The sequence below is a fragment of the Chiloscyllium punctatum genome, chromosome 5 (assembly GCF_047496795.1).
Source record: "Chiloscyllium punctatum isolate Juve2018m chromosome 5, sChiPun1.3, whole genome shotgun sequence".
NCBI lineage: Eukaryota > Metazoa > Chordata > Chondrichthyes > Orectolobiformes > Hemiscylliidae > Chiloscyllium > Chiloscyllium punctatum.
Genome location: NC_092743.1, coordinates 86689907 through 86707750, shown reverse-complemented (window position 1 = coordinate 86707750; position 17844 = coordinate 86689907). Strand labels below are relative to the sequence as shown.

Genomic DNA, 17844 nt, shown 5'->3' with positions numbered 1-17844 from the left:
TCAGTTCAAATGTGGGCAAAAGAGCTGAATTCCAGAAGTGAGGTGAGAATGACAGCTTTTGACATTTGGGCTGCATTCAACAAAGTGTGTTATCAAGAAGCCCTAGCAAAACTGGAATATATGGAATTTGTGGGGCAAACTCTCAACTGGTTGGTGTCATACCTGGCACATATAAAGTGGTTGTGCTTGTTGGAGGTTGTCATCTCAGTTTCAGGCCATCTCTGCAGGAGTTCCTCAGGTGTGGAGATGACGGTGGTGGACTGGGTGGACAAAGTCAGAAGTTACACGACAACAGATTATAGTCCAACAAATTTATTTGATGCACCTGACAAAGAGGTTGCGCTCTGAAAGCTTGTGTGATTTCAAATAAACCTGTTGGACTTTAACTTGGTGTTGTGGAAGTTCCTCAGGGTAGTGTCCTAGGCCCAACCATCCTCCGTTCTTGATCAATGACCTTCCCTCTATCTTAAAGTCAAAAATGGGATGTTCGCTGATGATTGCACAATGTTCAGCACCATCAGTGACACTTCCAATACTGAAGCAGTCCATTTTCAAATGCAACAAGATCTGGACAATATCCAGGCTTGAGCTGACAAGTGGAAGTGACATCTGCACCACACACATGTCGGGAATGACCATCTTCAATAAGAGGCAATCAACCCCTTGATATTCAATAATACTTCTGTCATTGAACTCCCCCCACTGTCAACACCCTGGGGTTACCATTGACCAGAAACTCATCTGGATTCACCATATAAATATATGGCTGCAAGAGCAGGTCAGAGGCTAGGAATACCGCAGTAAATAACTCACGTCCTGATTTGCCAACTTCTGTCAAGATACAACTGAGGAATGTGCTGGAATACTCTCTACTTACCTGGATGGGTGCAACTCCAACAACACTCAAGAAGCTTGACACTATCATAACATAGCAGCCAGCTTGATTGGCAACATATCCACAAGCATCCACTCCCTCCACCACTTATGCTCAGTAGCTATAATATGTTCTATCTACTAGATGCATTGCAGAAATTCACCACAGATCCTTAGACAGCACCTTCCAACACAAACCACAACCATCTAGAAGGATGAGACAGCAGATACATGGGAACACCACCATTGCAAGTTCCCCTCCAAGCCATTCACCATCCTGGCTTGGAAATATGTTGCCATTCCTTCACTGTTGCTTGGTCAAAGTGATGAAATTCCCTCACCAAGGGCATTGTGGATTCAGCTAAAGCTGTTCAAAAAGACAGCTCATCACCACCTTCTCAAGTGTAACTGGGGACAGGCAATAAATGTTGGCCCGACAACAACAGCAATGTCCAATGAGTGAATAAAAAGAAAGGAGCAGCAAGTAATTTAGAAGATTAATGAAATTCTATCCTTCTTTATGAGAGGAATCGAACTTAAAATGTAAGGATATTATGCTTCAGTTATACAGGACATTGGGGAGACCTCATCTTAAATACTGTATACAGTGTTGATCTCCTTGTTTAAAATGGAATGTAACTGTGCTGGAGGTGGTGCAGGTATCTGACTGATACCTGAAAAAGCTGGGTTGCCTTTTGAGGATATGTTGGACAAACTGGACTGTTTCTACTGAAGTTTAAAAGATTTTGGGAGTAATTTGATTGAAATATATAAAATCCTGAATGGTCTCAACAATATTTTCACTGTGGATCAGTTCAGAAGCAGAGGGCACCTTTTCAAAATTAAGGGTCACCCTTTCAGGACAGGAATGTTTTTTCTAAGAGGTTTGAGCCACCCTGGAATTCTCTGCCTGAGGCAATGGTGGAGAGTGAGTGATTGAATATTTTTAAAGTAGAGGTAATTAGGTTCCTGTCAGGCAAGGGAATCATGTTTGTTGTGGATAGATAAGAATGTGAAATTCAAAATGCAAACAGCTCATTCAGGATCTTAGAATATAATAGAATCCCTACAGCGTGGAAACATGCCCTCTGGTCCAACAAGCCCACACCGACCCTCCGAAGAGTATCCCACCCCAAACACATTCCCCTACCCTACTACTATACATTTACCCCTGATTAATGCACCTAACCTACACATCCCTGAACACTATCGGCAATTTAGCATGGCCAATTCACCTGATCTGCACATCTTTGGATTGTGGGAGGAAACCCACCCAGACACGGGGAGAATGTGCAAACTCCACACAGACAGTCGCCTGAGGCTGGAATCAAATCCAGCTACTGATGCTGTGAGGCAGCAGTGCTAACCACTGAGCCACCGTGCTGCCCATAAACAGCAGAGCAGGCTTGAGAGGTTGCTCCTAATATGTATATTTGTATTTTTGATTCTCTCCCTAATTTTATTCTTCTCCTAATGGTGACTGTGCCTTCATCCAAGGTAAGAAATTCTATCACTAACTGTCTCTGCCTCTCTACATATTTTTCCCCCTTTTAGGATTCAGCTTAGTTTTATACTTTTTGACCTTTGGTTGCCTGGCCTACTGTCTTTTTATGTGACTCTGTGTCAAATTCTGTTTCATAATCCTCATTTGCTTTGGGGCGTATTATTACATTCATGGTTCTATATGAATACAAGTTGTTATTGGAGCAAAAGTGATGCAACACATTCATCAGTGGTTCCAACTGCTTTGCCTATGACAGTGAAAGTGATGGCAGCAATTAGCTTTCTGGCTACTTGGTCATTCAGAATAGCAAGCTGTGAATTAGATAAATGAAGGCTTACATTATGAAATGCAGCCTTGCTTCCCATTGCCTTTTACATAATGAGGGTCACCTCTGTCTCGGGAAACCGAGCGCCTCTGAATCATCGCCAGAAATTCTTTGAACAGCTTTGTTATACTAATTATTGGTCAGTGATTTATAGGAGTCAATTAACACATTAACTGCTTTTAAAGGCTAACTATTTTGTCACAATGCAGTAAAAGGATGTTGCAACTTATACCAAGAAGATATTAAAAGCTTGCTTTTAATAAATTGTGACAATAAATGTGTATAACTGTCTCAAGTTACTTTAAAAATCACACACCATCAGGTTATAGCCCAGTAGGTTTATTTGGAAGCACTAGCTTTCAGAGCACCGCTCCTTTATCAGGTCACATTAAATTACTTCAGCAGCTTCAGATTGAAAGGCCTTCCAGGTGACACTCGGCTTACATGAAATATTTTGTGTGGCCATATTTGTAATAGCTTCAACAAAGGGGAGATTTACTTGAAACTCTTTTTGTTTAAAACATCCTTTGTTTTGGACTTTATTTAACTTAACCTGAGTTTGCTAGAAGCCTCATTTTTAAAAACAGGCATGAAACTAAAAATGTTCAATTGAATATGTAAGTCTCCAGGACATAATTTGGTAAAGACTGGAAAGTTGTCGTTACAAAGTTTGCTGTCACAACCATCAATGTTCCTCAACCAATATCACTAAAAGCTCAAAAAAACCATAAGTGCCAGCCTAAGGAACTGACTGAAGCTTGTGGACAGCTTCATAGCAAACCCAACACCATTTCCAAGTAACTGACAAATAAAAAGACAACTTACAACTTGAAACCAGCTCTTCATAGTCAGGACCACTAATATGTCACGGGTGAGCAAGTTAAATTCCATTTAACCGCTTCAACTTTGAGAATTTCTATTGCTAATTTGGAAATTCAACTCTGATTTCTTTCATTTGATTCAACAAATTGAAGCTCAGCGGATATTACTTTTGATATGCTTGCACTGGTAGAAAACAAGACCATGAGTAACAATATGAAATTACACAGATCTTTCAATTACTCTTCTGCCTGAAGATGCTGGTACAATAAACATAGGGTAAGCTAGGGCATGTTCTCAGCAAGCATTAGTGTGGGTTATATTAAATGATGCATTTTCATTTCTTACAGATACATTTTTGCTTCTTGTGTGATTGGTTTTTAACCACGGAGCTGAAAGCTTTTGCTCAATAATATGAGGTTAGATCCTGTTATACCCATAAATTAGACATAATGGACCACACAGCAGTGTTTATTCTGACTGCAAGAGTTAATCAATTCTTTGTTCAATTAATTTTTACTATAATTTCTAATAACCAATCCAACCACATGAAAGATAACTGCATGCCATTTGAACCAAAATATGTAGTTGATAGTTTTCTTCCAGAGATGCTTTCCATTCTACCACTGGCTCGATTTTGAGATAGTGTAACTACCAGTTCTCAGCATCAAAACACCATTGAAAGTGAGAGAAACCTCAGTGGTTTGTACATGCACAGAACAATACAGAAATTCAGAAATAATTGATAGTGATTCTGTACATCTCTGCTTCTGAATACCTTGAAATCACATGCACACACCCCCTCCAACACCCCCCCCCCCCCCCCCCCCCCACACACACACACACCTCGGAGTATATTTGCTAATCAACTTAAATTGAAATAAATATTACATTTTACAGTAAGACTGAGGAATACTAAGTTAATGATTACTCTTAAACACTTGCATTACTCTGGAAAACTAATTGTGGAATGTCAAATTTCTCCATTCTGATAGAATTTTTTTTAATGTTTTAAGTTTGTTTATCGTTAATTTAGGCCTTATTTTAATCGAATGCTAACCATTTATTTTGTATCTAAAAATTATGATTAAATGTAAAGGGCTTGTGATTTTTACTTGCTGCCAGGATGTCTATGAGAATACTTCAGTGTGATTGGCTGTTTATGTGGACATCAATCAATCTCCTTGGTTTGGCAACAGGTTGAAACAGTGATCAGAAAAGGCAAGCCCACACCACAGAGATCTCTAAATCCAGCCCAATATGTCCTTGCTGCATAATGTTCACTCTGGTAAATAAGAAGAAATTGTCATGATTCCAAGGTGTGTCTCAGCCACTTAGTGATCTTTTGAAGACGTATCATTGTAACCTAGGTAAAGGGGAGAAGCAGTTTGCACACAACAAGTTCTAAAGATCATAGAAATTTGATTTCAATCCTAAATTTAACTTGAACCAAAGGAATTTTTGTTTTTCTGTGTACCCAGAATAGGCTAGGTAAGGCCAGTCGTTTACCAGTTCTGGACTAAGTATAAAAAATAATGGGAACAAATGACGCCAATCCTGCCTGTTATTCAGGAATATCATGTTGTATAATTAGGTGACTTCTCTTGAGCCACTTCTACGCTCTCTATTTTCATTATAACCGCACATCAGTTCTGCCCTCACCTTGGTATCCCTTGGAATGTCATAAACTAGGCTAATCTATTTGGTAGTGTGGTGTTGGCAGATGTGACAGACATGTATAACAGCCAGCTATTGTTTTAAAAATTGCATTCACAAGTTCTGAAGTTAAACTATTAGGGCTGAAGTTAAACTATTAGATTATATATGTAATGCTTCAATGCCCCCCGTTAAAATGAATATGGAATCTTGATACTTCTGGGTCAGATGCTATTATTCAGTGATGAGTTGGTGAGCATTCTCTTAAGGGTATACTAACATACTTACCATGAGACATAGCACAACACAATCTGACATTGTTAGAGTAGCATCACTCCGCAAAACGCGCGCACAATTGTGTATGCTGTGTAGCTCTGCTTACAGTGGGACTTACTTTTTGATTTTTTTTTGTGCCTGAAGGTCCACCCAATATTTGATCACTTGTTGCTTCAAGTAAATAATAATGTGGTCAAGCATAGATCTTTGTAGTGGCAGGTTAAAATGATTACAATAAGATTGCGGGTTCTTAAGGTTTGAACACTTTTTCTAGGGTGGTGGAAACATATACTACTTTGATTGCAAGCCAGTTAGTTAAATATGAAGCTACAACTAATCTGTTTCTTCACAATACTTTTGTGCATAGAATGCACCATTTCAAATAACTGTTTTCTACTTGTGATTCCCTGCTCCCCTTGTTCCTCTCTACAATTAAATACATTGAACAACTATAAAATCACATTCACCAGTGTACATTAACAATACAATTGCTACACCATTAACAACATATTGCCCTGAGATATTTTGATTCTTGACATTTTTTGGTGAATGGTCCACCATACTGGAATCAACTTATTGAAACACACAAGACTTCTACAAGGTAGATGCGGAAAGGTTGTTTCCACTTGTGGGAGAGTCCAGGACCAGAAATCATGATCTCATACTGAGGGATCACACATTTAAGACACAGTTGAGGAGGACTTTTTTTTTCTCAGAGATTGATGAATCTGTGGAATTATTTACTATAGAGAGCTGTTAAGGCTTGGTTTTTAAATATCTTCAAGAATAAGGTAGGTTTTTAATTAGAAAAAGAATCAAGGGTCATTGGTAAATGTCAGGAAAATGGATTTGAGCATTATCAGGTCAACGACAGTCTCATTGAATGGTAAAATGGACTTGACGGGCTGAATGTCCTACTTCTGCTCCTATGACTTTGCTTTCGACATCAAATAGATATATTTTCATGGGGTTGCTAGACACGTTATAGGTAATAACCTGAAATCTAAGGATATTAACGAGATTGAAATGATCTCAGAAGAGTTCTTCAATGTGTATAGCTGTCCAGGTCCAAATAATACATCAGATTCTGGCCATAATTTTGACCATTGCAATTATTCTGTACTATAAAAAACATTGAGATTACACCTGCTAGTTAGAACAAAAGACTTTGGTAACCATAGAACAATGAGAACCATTAAAACGTTTACCTCACCTACAATGGTGCCTACTAATGAAGTGGTGTGGCTGCTGTACAATGTAGCTGTGCATCCATAATAGATTGCTGCACATGCACAATAATTTTGCTGTGTAGAGAATGTTATTTAAATTTCACGCTGATTTTTGACAGAAAAAGGACCATAAAACATGCACTGCAGGCATATTTATTTACTTGTAGTAGCTCTGCAGCATATGCAATAACCTACAGTTCTTTTCATTATATGAAAATGCTGATTGTATTTTTACTGCAACTGATGCAGATTTTAAATGAATGTACACCTAATTCTATGGAGAACCCTGTGAATTTGAAAACTGAATTGTGAAATAGTTGTTTTTTAAAATATTTATGGGGGATGTTTAGTTTACGAAGTGGCACAGACAACAATTTCCTTCACAAATTCAAAGAGCTTACAATTAATTTAATTCATAGGTTACTTGTTCTGTAGTGCTTTTTTAGAATAGCATCTGTTTACCAAGATGCCTCCCGCACCTGCTAGCCCCAGCAGATATTGAAGTTAATTTTGCAGTTCATGCAAACACAGGGGAAGCGATGTATTATGGAGTCACCTGGCAACACCTCAGAAACTTAAATCATCCAATAGTTTTTTGTCAGCAAATACAGAAAAATACATGCTAATTATGAAATGCTGATTGTCACACTCTCCCTCATCCCCTCTGCTGTTTGGAAGCATTTGCAGTTGTACTATCTTATAACAGTTCTTGCACTTGCACTGCAATCCATCTTCTGTGAATTCATTTGGAGAGTCTTCTAAAAGATATGACAGAGTCCCAGTTGAAACCTTCCTCTTCATTTAGAAAATATTTTGATGCAGGTTTAATGATCAATTTAGGTAAGATATTTGAAGTCTAAAAATACAGAGGTGTGGTATATTAGTTTACATTAGTTTAATATATTTGTTTACACGAAGTAAACTGCAACTATTTTCAATACTTTTGGCAACTTCTGCAAATTGTATTCAAAATCTTGGGAATTGCATAAAAAAATCTCGCTGAAACGATTAAGAAAATTGCAGCTTGATTTTATTTTTGCCCCCATGAAAAACAGGAAGGCTAAATGTTTAATTTATTCAGTCATGAGATGTGGGCATCACCGACTAGGGCAGTATTTGCTGCCCATCCTTAAATGCCCTGGAGAAGGTGTAGGGATACCCTGTCTTGAACTGCTGCAGTTCTTGAATGTAGGACCACCTACAGTGCTTTAAAAGAGGGAGTTCCAGGATTTTGACATTTGTGACACTGAAGAAATGGTTGTACTTTATACCTATATAAGTCAGGACAGTATGTGGCTTTGAGGGGAATTTACAGGTCATGATGCCCCTGTGCTTCAGGGTGATAGAAGTAATGAGTTTGGAAGATGTTGTCCAAGGAACCTTGATGAGTTGCTGCAGTGCATCTCGTGTATAGTCTGCACTATTACCACTGTGTGCCAATGGTGAAGGAAGTGAATATTGAAGATGTTAGGCAGGGTGCCAATCAATGGGCTGTTTATTTCTCCCCCTGGAAAGTGTCCTGCTTCCTGAGTATTGTTGGACCTTGCTCAAGTGGGGAGTATTCCATCACATTCTTATGCCTTTTAGATGATGTTGAGGTCTTCATTGACCCATAATAATGTAAAACAAAATTGAACAGCATAACTACTCCCATTTCCTTTCTGTTATGAGTCTTAAAAATGGTCACTGGATTTGAAATCTTAACACTGTTTTCTCTTGACAGGTACTGCTGGACCTGCTGAGTTTCTCCAGCCATTTCTGTTTGTTTCAGATCTCTGGAATCTGCAGTTATTTGTTTTATCTTAATATAATAATTCAAATTGTGATAGCCACTTTTGCTGTCAGTTAAGTGGCCTTGCTTTGGTTAACAAAGGTCTCAGGCATGAGACCAGTCAATAAAATATCACTTTAATATTTCATACAAGCATTTCTTGACAGCAATTGTAATGGCTGTCGATTGCACCGTGGCTCCTGAGAACGAGAGTATGGAGATGATTGTAGAATGAACAACTGTATGATGTTTCCAGAGTATTAGAACTTGTTGTGTGATTATTATATTATTTCTACATTGTAACATTGAATTCAAAGGTACTTATTTGGCCATAAAACACCCTGAGATTGTGAAAGGCGCTATATGAGTGCAAATCTTTCTATTTTACAGACTCTACTTTGAGGAATTTTGATTGGGTGGCTCCAAATTGTTCTCCTTGTATGTGATTGGGCAGATTTTTAGGGCAATTGGGAAAAATTTTGTATGTAGTATGTTCAGTAATCATATCAATCATTGAAAATAACCAATCAGAAAGGAAAAAAATGCAGACACAATCAGTGAGGAATATTAAAATTGACCATTTGGTGGAAAACAGAACAAGTATTAAAACAAAGCCATTCGAAACTTAGCCCCTAACTGAGACAACCTTCATTGACTGTGCTGTTCAAAGTTGAATAACATTTTAATGGTTTAGAATGAATTGAAGCATAAAATCATGTAAAACGTTGTGTCTTCAATCCACAAAAGCATGTTCAACCAATTAGTTTTAAAGGGTTCATCTCTATTTAAATAGCGAGTGGAGCAACTTGAAATTAATCAATGTGAGTGTTTGTATGATAACATAAGTAATTACCATACTGTTTTGTTTAAGTGTGAATAAAGTTTGCATTAATCTTTTTCTGCTTTATTATCTTAGCTTGTAGCAATCTTCGAACAACATCAAAAACTTACAATTGTATAAAACTTCTACTTTAGAAAAAAGCTTTCAGGCATTTCACAGAAGCAATTAGCAAACAAAATTTGACACCAAACCTTCTGAGGAGATATTTAAGCAACTTGGTCAAACTGGTAGGCATCTAGCATCTTAAAGGAGGAAAGAGAAACAGAGAGGATTGGAGAATGAATTTCAGAGCTTCGGGTCCAAGTAGCAGAAGGCACAATCACCAATGGCTATGATAAAAAAATTTTAATAATGATCAAGAAGTCAGAAAAGGAGGAAAGCAGAGAGTGAGTAGGTTGTAGAGCTCGAGAAGGTTGCAGAGATAGGGAGAGCAAAGACAAGGGTAGAGGTTTGAAAACAACGATTCTGATTTTTAAATTATGGTATTGACAATTAAATCAAGAGTGGAGAGAGTGTGTGTGTGTGTGTGTGTGTGTGTGTGTGTGTGTGTGTGTGAGTGAGAGAGAGAGAGAGAAGGTGGGAGGTTTGGGTTGGTGTGGAGGGGTTGGGTTAGGGGTGGGGGTGGGGGGTTGTTCCTGGCCAGGCAAACATTACAATATTCAAATTTAATGATGACAAAAGAGTGCATGAAGGTTTCAGCAGCAGATGAGCTGGGGCATGGAGAGTGATGCACAATATAATGAATGTGATCTTCATAGAGTAGTGGATATGAGGTCAGAAACTCTGCTTAGAGGATCAAATAGGACCCCTACCATCTTGGTTCAGTTTCAAATTGTGGCCACTGCAGAGGATAGAGTTAGTGGCTAAACAGCTATATATTGCAAGGCATGGGATTTTAAATTCTATCAATATTCCAATGCACACTTCAGAATTCCTCATCCCAGAATTTAATAACCTCTGCTTAAGCTCCCTCGACTTAAGAATATGAGATATGTATCAACAGCGAAAGTGTGTGGCACTTTGTATTGGAAAAACATAAGCTCCACCAATATAGATCTCATTGTATCTTAGCAATATGTTTTCACTTGGTTGACCAAATAAAGCTGCTATTGGAAGCTCAAACCAAAATAATTGTGTGATTTTGATCCTTTTTACATAGGTTAAGAAGACAGCAGACAAGTTCGCTGTTTGGAATGAAGCTCAGCTCAGCGTATAACCCTGATGACTCTGCAGAAACAATCAGTGAAGAAGATGACCTGGAACTTGAAGTGAAATAAGATGACAAATCCAGTGTAACTGCCGTGAAAACAGGGAAACTGGTAAAAGATCAAAAATAAATGACTTCTCTTCAGGGTCACGCACCAAACAAACAACTTCTGTCAAGCAAAATAATGGAATAAAATGTCCATACATTTAGGATGAATTCAATCAAACTTTTAGACCCATCAGAGTTTTAAGTTACCTTTCAACAGAAAGAGATAATAATTATTTGAAACATTGTGTTCTGCAATCCATCACAGGTGTGTTGAATATGGTAATATATTTTGAACCATAAATCATATATTCTGTTTATTCGTAAATACTCAGTGTACAGTTAACGCCACATCAAGTGGTCTGTAAAAACTAATACTATGATGTGAATGTTAGAATATGGTCTTCCTGTTGCCCATTGGGAACAATCAGTTTCTCTTCACAATTTAAAGGGTGAATATGTCTGTCCTTTTCTGCTGCTGTTGACTGACTGGTTGGTTGTGAGGGCAACCTTCAGACCCTCAATTCCTTGTGCATGGCATCCTGTCAATATCTTCCCCTTAGAGTTTACTTAGATGAAAAATGCGATGTGTGAAGAATCACACATTCAAATCCATTCTTCAAAAACTTTCTGATGCAGATCCAGTTCACCATGCTAACTCATCCTTTGTTGTTGTCAGTTCATATATCCCATTCCCTGGGAGTCACACTTTGTACAGCCTTATGCACAAACGATTGCCATTGTATGGTGGACTATATTGGTACCACTGTCCTTCCAAATTTGAATCACTTCCACAATGAATTTTCATGGATTCTTACTATAGAAATTTTGGATTCCAGAGTTTTCTTTGCAAGTTGTACACTTTCTTGTTATATTGCTGGGCACATGATTGGGTTTTGGGCGTAGGACGCCCAATGCTGGGGACAAATGCAATCACAACCCCCACACTATTTTGGAAACAGTCACCCAGTGGGGATTTTCGCTAAATCGGCCAGTGAGCAGGCTCACATCCAATTAAGGGCAATGGGTGGGATCTCAAAGCTGTATAGCCAATGGGAGGCCCTTGAATTTAGAAGGAGCAGTGGCTGTATTTTGGTCAACTGAGAGAAGGCGCTTTCCTTTTGATTGAGGTGCTTCTCTCCAAATATTTAGATTTATAAATTTCAAAATATCCTCAGCGGCAGGGTCATCATTCTCAATTAGATCCCTCTGTGCAGGTTAGGCTGGGGCTGCAGGAGTATCATAGGCAGGTTGAGGGGTTTCAATGTCTGCTTGGAGTACCTGACCCTCCCCCAAATTGGTCTGTGACTGGAGGCCTCTGTGAGGCAGCGGGCCTAGTCTCCAACACTGTGGGGTGCCAGAAAACGGGCTAGAAAATTCCAGTCAGTCTGTAACAAAAGGATTCACTGGGTCACCATCATTTGCAGGCACTTAGTCATTCCAACCTGATCCCTCCGGGAAACAGCCCAAAGATGGGTCCACCTGACCAAATTCCTCTTGGTTGTGTTTAAAATGGTAGATCAGCCCGGGCGACAGGGAGCATATCCCTGAGTGTGGCACTTAAGTATAGGATCTTCTCTTCTTGCTAATGACAAGAGGTGGGAAAGACATGAGATTTAGTGGAATGCTGACCTCTGTTCTCAAGTTCTGAAGAAGCCATACAGAAGTTGAAACACTATTTGTTTTCTCTTTGCAGATGCTGCCAGACCTGCTGAGTTTCTCCAGCACTTTCTGTTTTTGTTTCATAATGTAACTTTCCTGATCATATCTGGCAAATCTAACTTCCAACAACAACAACAGGATTTCTAAAGAGAGACATAGAGAGCCAGAACAGAAAATAAGGAGAAGAAGGAGGAATGGTCTAGAAGAATGACAAAAAATTAAAAATATGGATTTAAAGGATAAGGATAGAAGACTAAGGGAAAATCAAAAGTCAGAGGAGATAGGGGATTGTGAATTTGCAGACCATTCTGCATTAATAGGGGAATGCTCAGCTACGAACGATGGAATACTGGTCTGGAGTTCAAGGAACAGAGTTCTTCTTAGTGGGGCATTGATACACAATTTATAAGGATGGAGGAAGAGGCAAGGACCAAGTCCATGAAGTGATTTAAAATAGGAAGCAAATTTGAAATTTCAGGTGTTTGGGAACCAATATAAATGAAAGAGAAGAGAAGTAGTAGGGAATTGGAACTGAACACGAGCAACAAAGATCGTATGAGCTGAGGTTTATGGGGGTTGCAGATCAGGACGCTGACCAGCACAGCAATATAATAGCCAAAATGGGAGATTAAAGAGGACAGATGTCAGTCTCTGCAGCTGATGGGCTGATGTTAGAATCCGTAGTCCACAAAGGACCATAGGCATCGCTGTCCATTAAAAAGAGACAATTGGTCATAAATAGCTTTAGGATAATCACTCCACAAACATAGGGTAAGGGTGAAGAGGCAGGTCTCCATGAATTGTCATGGTTGGTATCAGAATTGAAATCATACTGCTGCTTTTATTCTGCACCAGCCTAAAGTCATCTAGCCAACTGCACTAATCAAGCCCCGAACAGGTGAGCTGACAGAGACAATGGTATTGAAGTGGACTTTCTGATGAAGAAACCCTCTCTGAAGCAAATCAGATGTCTCGGCTAAAACCCACCTCAGTCAGTGGCCAAGCCAGAAGGTGGAAATGATGAAGATATTATGTTGTGTCAGAGGTCTTCACTATTTTTAACCAGTTGAAATTACAGACAGCCTGAGACTGGGTGGTCAGTAAATGGACTGACCCCACAGAGGTGGAGCTAGGTGACCTCGGCATGGATATGGGATCTAATCTCTTACATTTAGTTACTAAGAGGCAGTGCATTATGGAGGAAGAGAAAGGGTCAAAGGATATTAGAGTCATAGAGATGTACAGCAAGGAAACAGACCCTTCGGTCCAACCTGTCCATGCCGACCAGATATCCCAACCCAATCTAGTCCCACCTGCCAGCACCCAGCCCATATCCCTCCAAACCCTTCCTATTCATATATTCATCCAAATGCCTTTTAAATGTTGCAATTGTACCAGCCCCCATCACTTCCTCTGGCAGCTCGTTCCATACATGTACCACCCTCTGCGTGAAAAGGTTGCCCCTTAGATCTGTTTTATATCTTTCCCCTCTCACCCTAAACCTATGCCCTCTAGTTCTGGACTCCCCCACCTCAGGGAAAAGATTTTGCCTATTTATCCTATTCATGCCCCTCATAATTTTGTAAATCTCTATAAGGTCACCCCTCAGCCTCTGACCCTCCAGGGAAAACAGCCCCAGCCTGTTCAGCCTCTCCCTGTAGCTCAGATCCTCCAACCCTGGCAACATCCTTGTAAATCTTTTCTGAACCCTTTCAAGTTTCACAACATCTTTCTGATCGGAAGGAGACCAGAATTGCACACAATATTCCAACAGTGGCCTAACCAATGTCCAGTACAGCCGCAACATGACCCCCCAACTCCTGTACTCAATACTCTGACCAATAAAAGAAAGCATACCAACCGCCTTCTTCACTATCCTATCTACCTGCGACTCCACTGTCAAGGAGGTATGAACCTGCACTCCAAAGTCTCTTTGTTCAGCAACACTCCCTAGGACCTTACCATTAAGTGTATAATTTCTGCTAAAAATGCAGCACCTTGCATGTATCTGAATTAAATTCCATCTGCCACTTCTCGGCCCATTGGCCGAGGATCAAGATCCTGTTGTAATCTGAGGTAACCTTCTTCGCTGTCCACTACACCTCCAATTTTGGTGTCATCCGCAAACTTATTAACTGTATCTCTTATGTTCGCATCCAAATCATTGATGTAAATGACAAAAAGTAGACGACCCAGCACCAATCCTTGTGGCACTCCACTGGTCACAGGCGTCCAGTCTAAAAAACAACCCTCCTCCACCACCCTCTGTCTTCTACCTTTGAGCCAGTTCTGTATCCAAATGGCTAGTTCTCCCTTTATTCCACGAGATCTAACCTTGCTAAAGGTAAACTCCAGAATGCGAAAATGAAGAGTAAGAAGTCATTTGTGAAGATGATCTGTCTCTGACTAGAGATGAGTATGAATAAAACCTGACAAATTTGCAGGAAACAGAGCTGCATATTGGTGAAAAAAGATATTGGAACTGGTTGGTGCAGTCAGTCATGTCAAATACTGCAGAGATGTCAAGGAGGGTAGGGAAGGATTGATGGCATATGATCACAATCATAGAGGATGCCATTCGTAAATTTTGTTTGGGCTATTTCGGAGAAAAAATGCAATTTGGAGACAGTCACCATGGAGTTGTGGGATAATAGACAAGAGCTGAGTAAACATCTTCAAGCACTTTCAAAAGGCAGAGGAGACAAGAGGTGAGTCATAACAGGCAAGGAATGAGAAATTAAGATTCTCTTTTGATGGGAGGGGCTGATGGTTATGGTTTTCAAGGAAGATTTCTAGCATTGTAATTCATAGAGACTAGTTATTTACAATGTCAGCTCATATTAGAAAAAGAATCTGGGTAATCAACAGCTCACTGGCTGTGGATTCCAGAAGATGGTCTCAGTGACAAAAGAAGTTGGATAAAATATAAGGGCAAAGAAATGAAATATTCTAAGGATTCAGGGCTGGATCAAAAAATAACCTGAGCAGATTGGTGGATAAGAGATGTAAGGGGGAAGGGGCAGAAACAATTGACCAAATGGTTTCAAATATTAGTACGCAATGGACCATGATCTCCTGACACCTTTTAGTCTGAAAGATGTCTTCAGTCTCTGCAATGATCCTTTGTAGCAGCACTGAAACTCTCATGACATTTTTTTTACCATGGTAATGTTATCAGTTCTTTAATGGAAACCATTGCTGTTCAGAAACTTTCTGTTTAATTTGTATTTGTTACTGAATTAGTGAATGAATACTGTGGATGCAGCAAGGTGATACATCTGCACCCTAGTTCAAATATGTGCAGTTCAGTGTGCATTAATTAGTGTACATTTCCTTTCAGCTCTCTATCACAATGTATTATAGAAAGTTTCCTACACTGTAATCCACACCGCTTAATCATTGTAACTCAAGCGAGCTCAAGTACTTGTTTTGTTAAAATAAATTGACCACTTTTGGCAGTGTTGTAGATTTTAAAAAATGGAAACTCAGTTGTGTTGATTGGTTGTTCATTTTACTGGAAGGCGCTATAATTAGGTTCATTAATCTCATATTTTCAGGGTGAACCATCTCAGAATGATTAGGTAATGTAACATATTCTGCAAGGAGAGTACAAGGGCTGTCAGGTGAAAAGTACACAGGTAAATGCCCTCTATCTATTTATCAAGTGTGAATTTGTTCATTTTAATGTTACACCGTCCAAAGATTAATCTAATTTGTTTGATTGCACAGTTATTTCATATAACCGTTAGGCTGCTGTAGCAGGATCCGTTTGAAACTGAACCAACCAGAATAGGGAGAGCAGGCAACTGGTCTCAGTGCAGAATGAACATTGTACATGATGCATTCCTGCTGCAACCACCATTTTAACTGCTTTGTTTTCAGACTTGGCCAAGGTGCTCAGCAGGAATTGGAAGGAGTCTCATAAATACATGTAAATCAGTCATTAGCATAATCAGTACCTCATATAATTTAAACATAAGTCCCAAGCAGCATCCAACCCGTAGTAAAGCCGAAGCATTGCTTGTTATTTAAGGGCCACTCAGGGCAATTGACGCAGAGGATATTTATGCCAATGTGATGTTTAATTGCCAATTAAGTTTCCAGCTTCCAGATTACCATTTCTTTTCACAATTGCTAGCTTTCACCTTCACTTAAAATATGCCTGAAGCATTGGTCAAGGGCATGGCGCCCAAAAGGGGTCCTAAGAAAATAGCAACCCAGAGGCTGGTCAAAGGAGAGAAGTGGAAGAAGATCTGGAAGGAGAGCTACAACATCTACATCTACAACGTGCTGATGCAGGTCCACCCAGACTCCTCCATCTCCCTCTCCTCCATCATAAGTGTCAACTCGTTCATCAACAACATCTTCGAGTGCATCACCTGCGAGGCCTCCTGCCTCATCCACTACAGCAAGCAGCAGACTATATCCTCCTCGGCAATCCAGTTCCATTCCTTGGACATATCTGAAGAGCAGAACATCATGAGGATGTCTATCTCCTTACAAGCTGCTATGAATCTTTCAATATACCAGCACCACATGCAGCTTTTCTCTTTCCACTTTACCCTCCTTTAAGATGCTCCTCAAAACCCAACTTCTTCTATCCTGATAGTGCCTTATGTGACTAGATATCAAATTTTATTTGTTACCACTCCGGTGAAGCTGTTTGGGGTATTTCATTGTGTTAAAATGGTGAGGTACATATGTTGTTTCTAATTAAAGAAATGGGGTCACAGATTTGTGCAATGTCTGTAGCAGTGCATTTATCTTCCGATAATCAATTATCTCCCAGTGTTTGACTCTTCAGTCAACATCACTGGAGGGCTGCTGGATGACACATGATACCCCTTACTTGCATGACTTACAATATTCCTCTGCAACTTCACCACATTACAGCAACAAGAGTATAATCAATGTCATGAGATCAACAGGGTGATTAATGACAACATAATAGGAAACATGCACTGGCAGACAATGAGCCAAGAACCTGCCTTCAGGCAAAGCATGAACAAATGAATGACAGAGCTAGAAAGCTAATGAATTAATTTACAATGCAAACTTTGAAGCTGCTGTGACACCAAATTTTACACCAAAGTGCCAAGTCTGATAAAGGTGATGAATTTTATTCCCAACAAACAGTAGTCTTTTCTTCTGTTCTTTCACAACAGTCATTGGGAGCAGTATGTTTCCCCTCCCTCAGGAGATCAGTACAATTGTTTTCTACTACCTCTAAGTTGCGAATAGGCACAACAAAGTAACTGTGCCTAACTGGTCATAATGCAACTTTCCAATACCCAGTTAAAAATCACACAACACCAGGTTATAGTCCAACAGGTTTAATTGGAAGCACTAGGTTTTGGCACACCACTCTTTCATTAGGTGGTTGGGGTCCATAACCATCTGATGGAGGAGCAGCGCTCCGAAAGCTAGTACTTCCAATTAAACCTGTTGGACTATAACCTGGTGTTGTGTGATTTTTAACTTTGTACACCCCAGTCCAACATGGGCATCTCCAAATCATTCCAATACCCATAACCTATTGATGGGAGGGCAGATTGTAGATGCTCAATGACTGCTTGAAAAGCTTGATGTGCCATCTTATCAATCTGTCCAAGGTGGACACTAACTTTTCAAGATAG

The 17844-nt window shown here is 39.6% G+C and overlaps 1 protein-coding gene across 10 annotated transcripts in view; it reads left to right on the top strand.

The window, feature by feature from the left end:
• The window catches only part of LOC140477201 (coiled-coil domain-containing protein 102A-like), a 570837-nt gene extending 555154 nt beyond the window's left edge, over nt 1-15683 (top strand). For all 10 annotated transcript variants that reach the window (XM_072570682.1, XM_072570683.1, XM_072570679.1 and 7 more), the window contains one exon: nt 10454-15683. In XM_072570682.1, the coding sequence (XP_072426783.1) occupies nt 10454-10571 (118 nt within the window). In that variant the 3' untranslated portion in view covers nt 10572-15683. The remainder of the gene's footprint in view (nt 1-10453) is intronic.
• The last annotated feature ends 2161 nt before the right edge of the window (nt 15684-17844 follow it).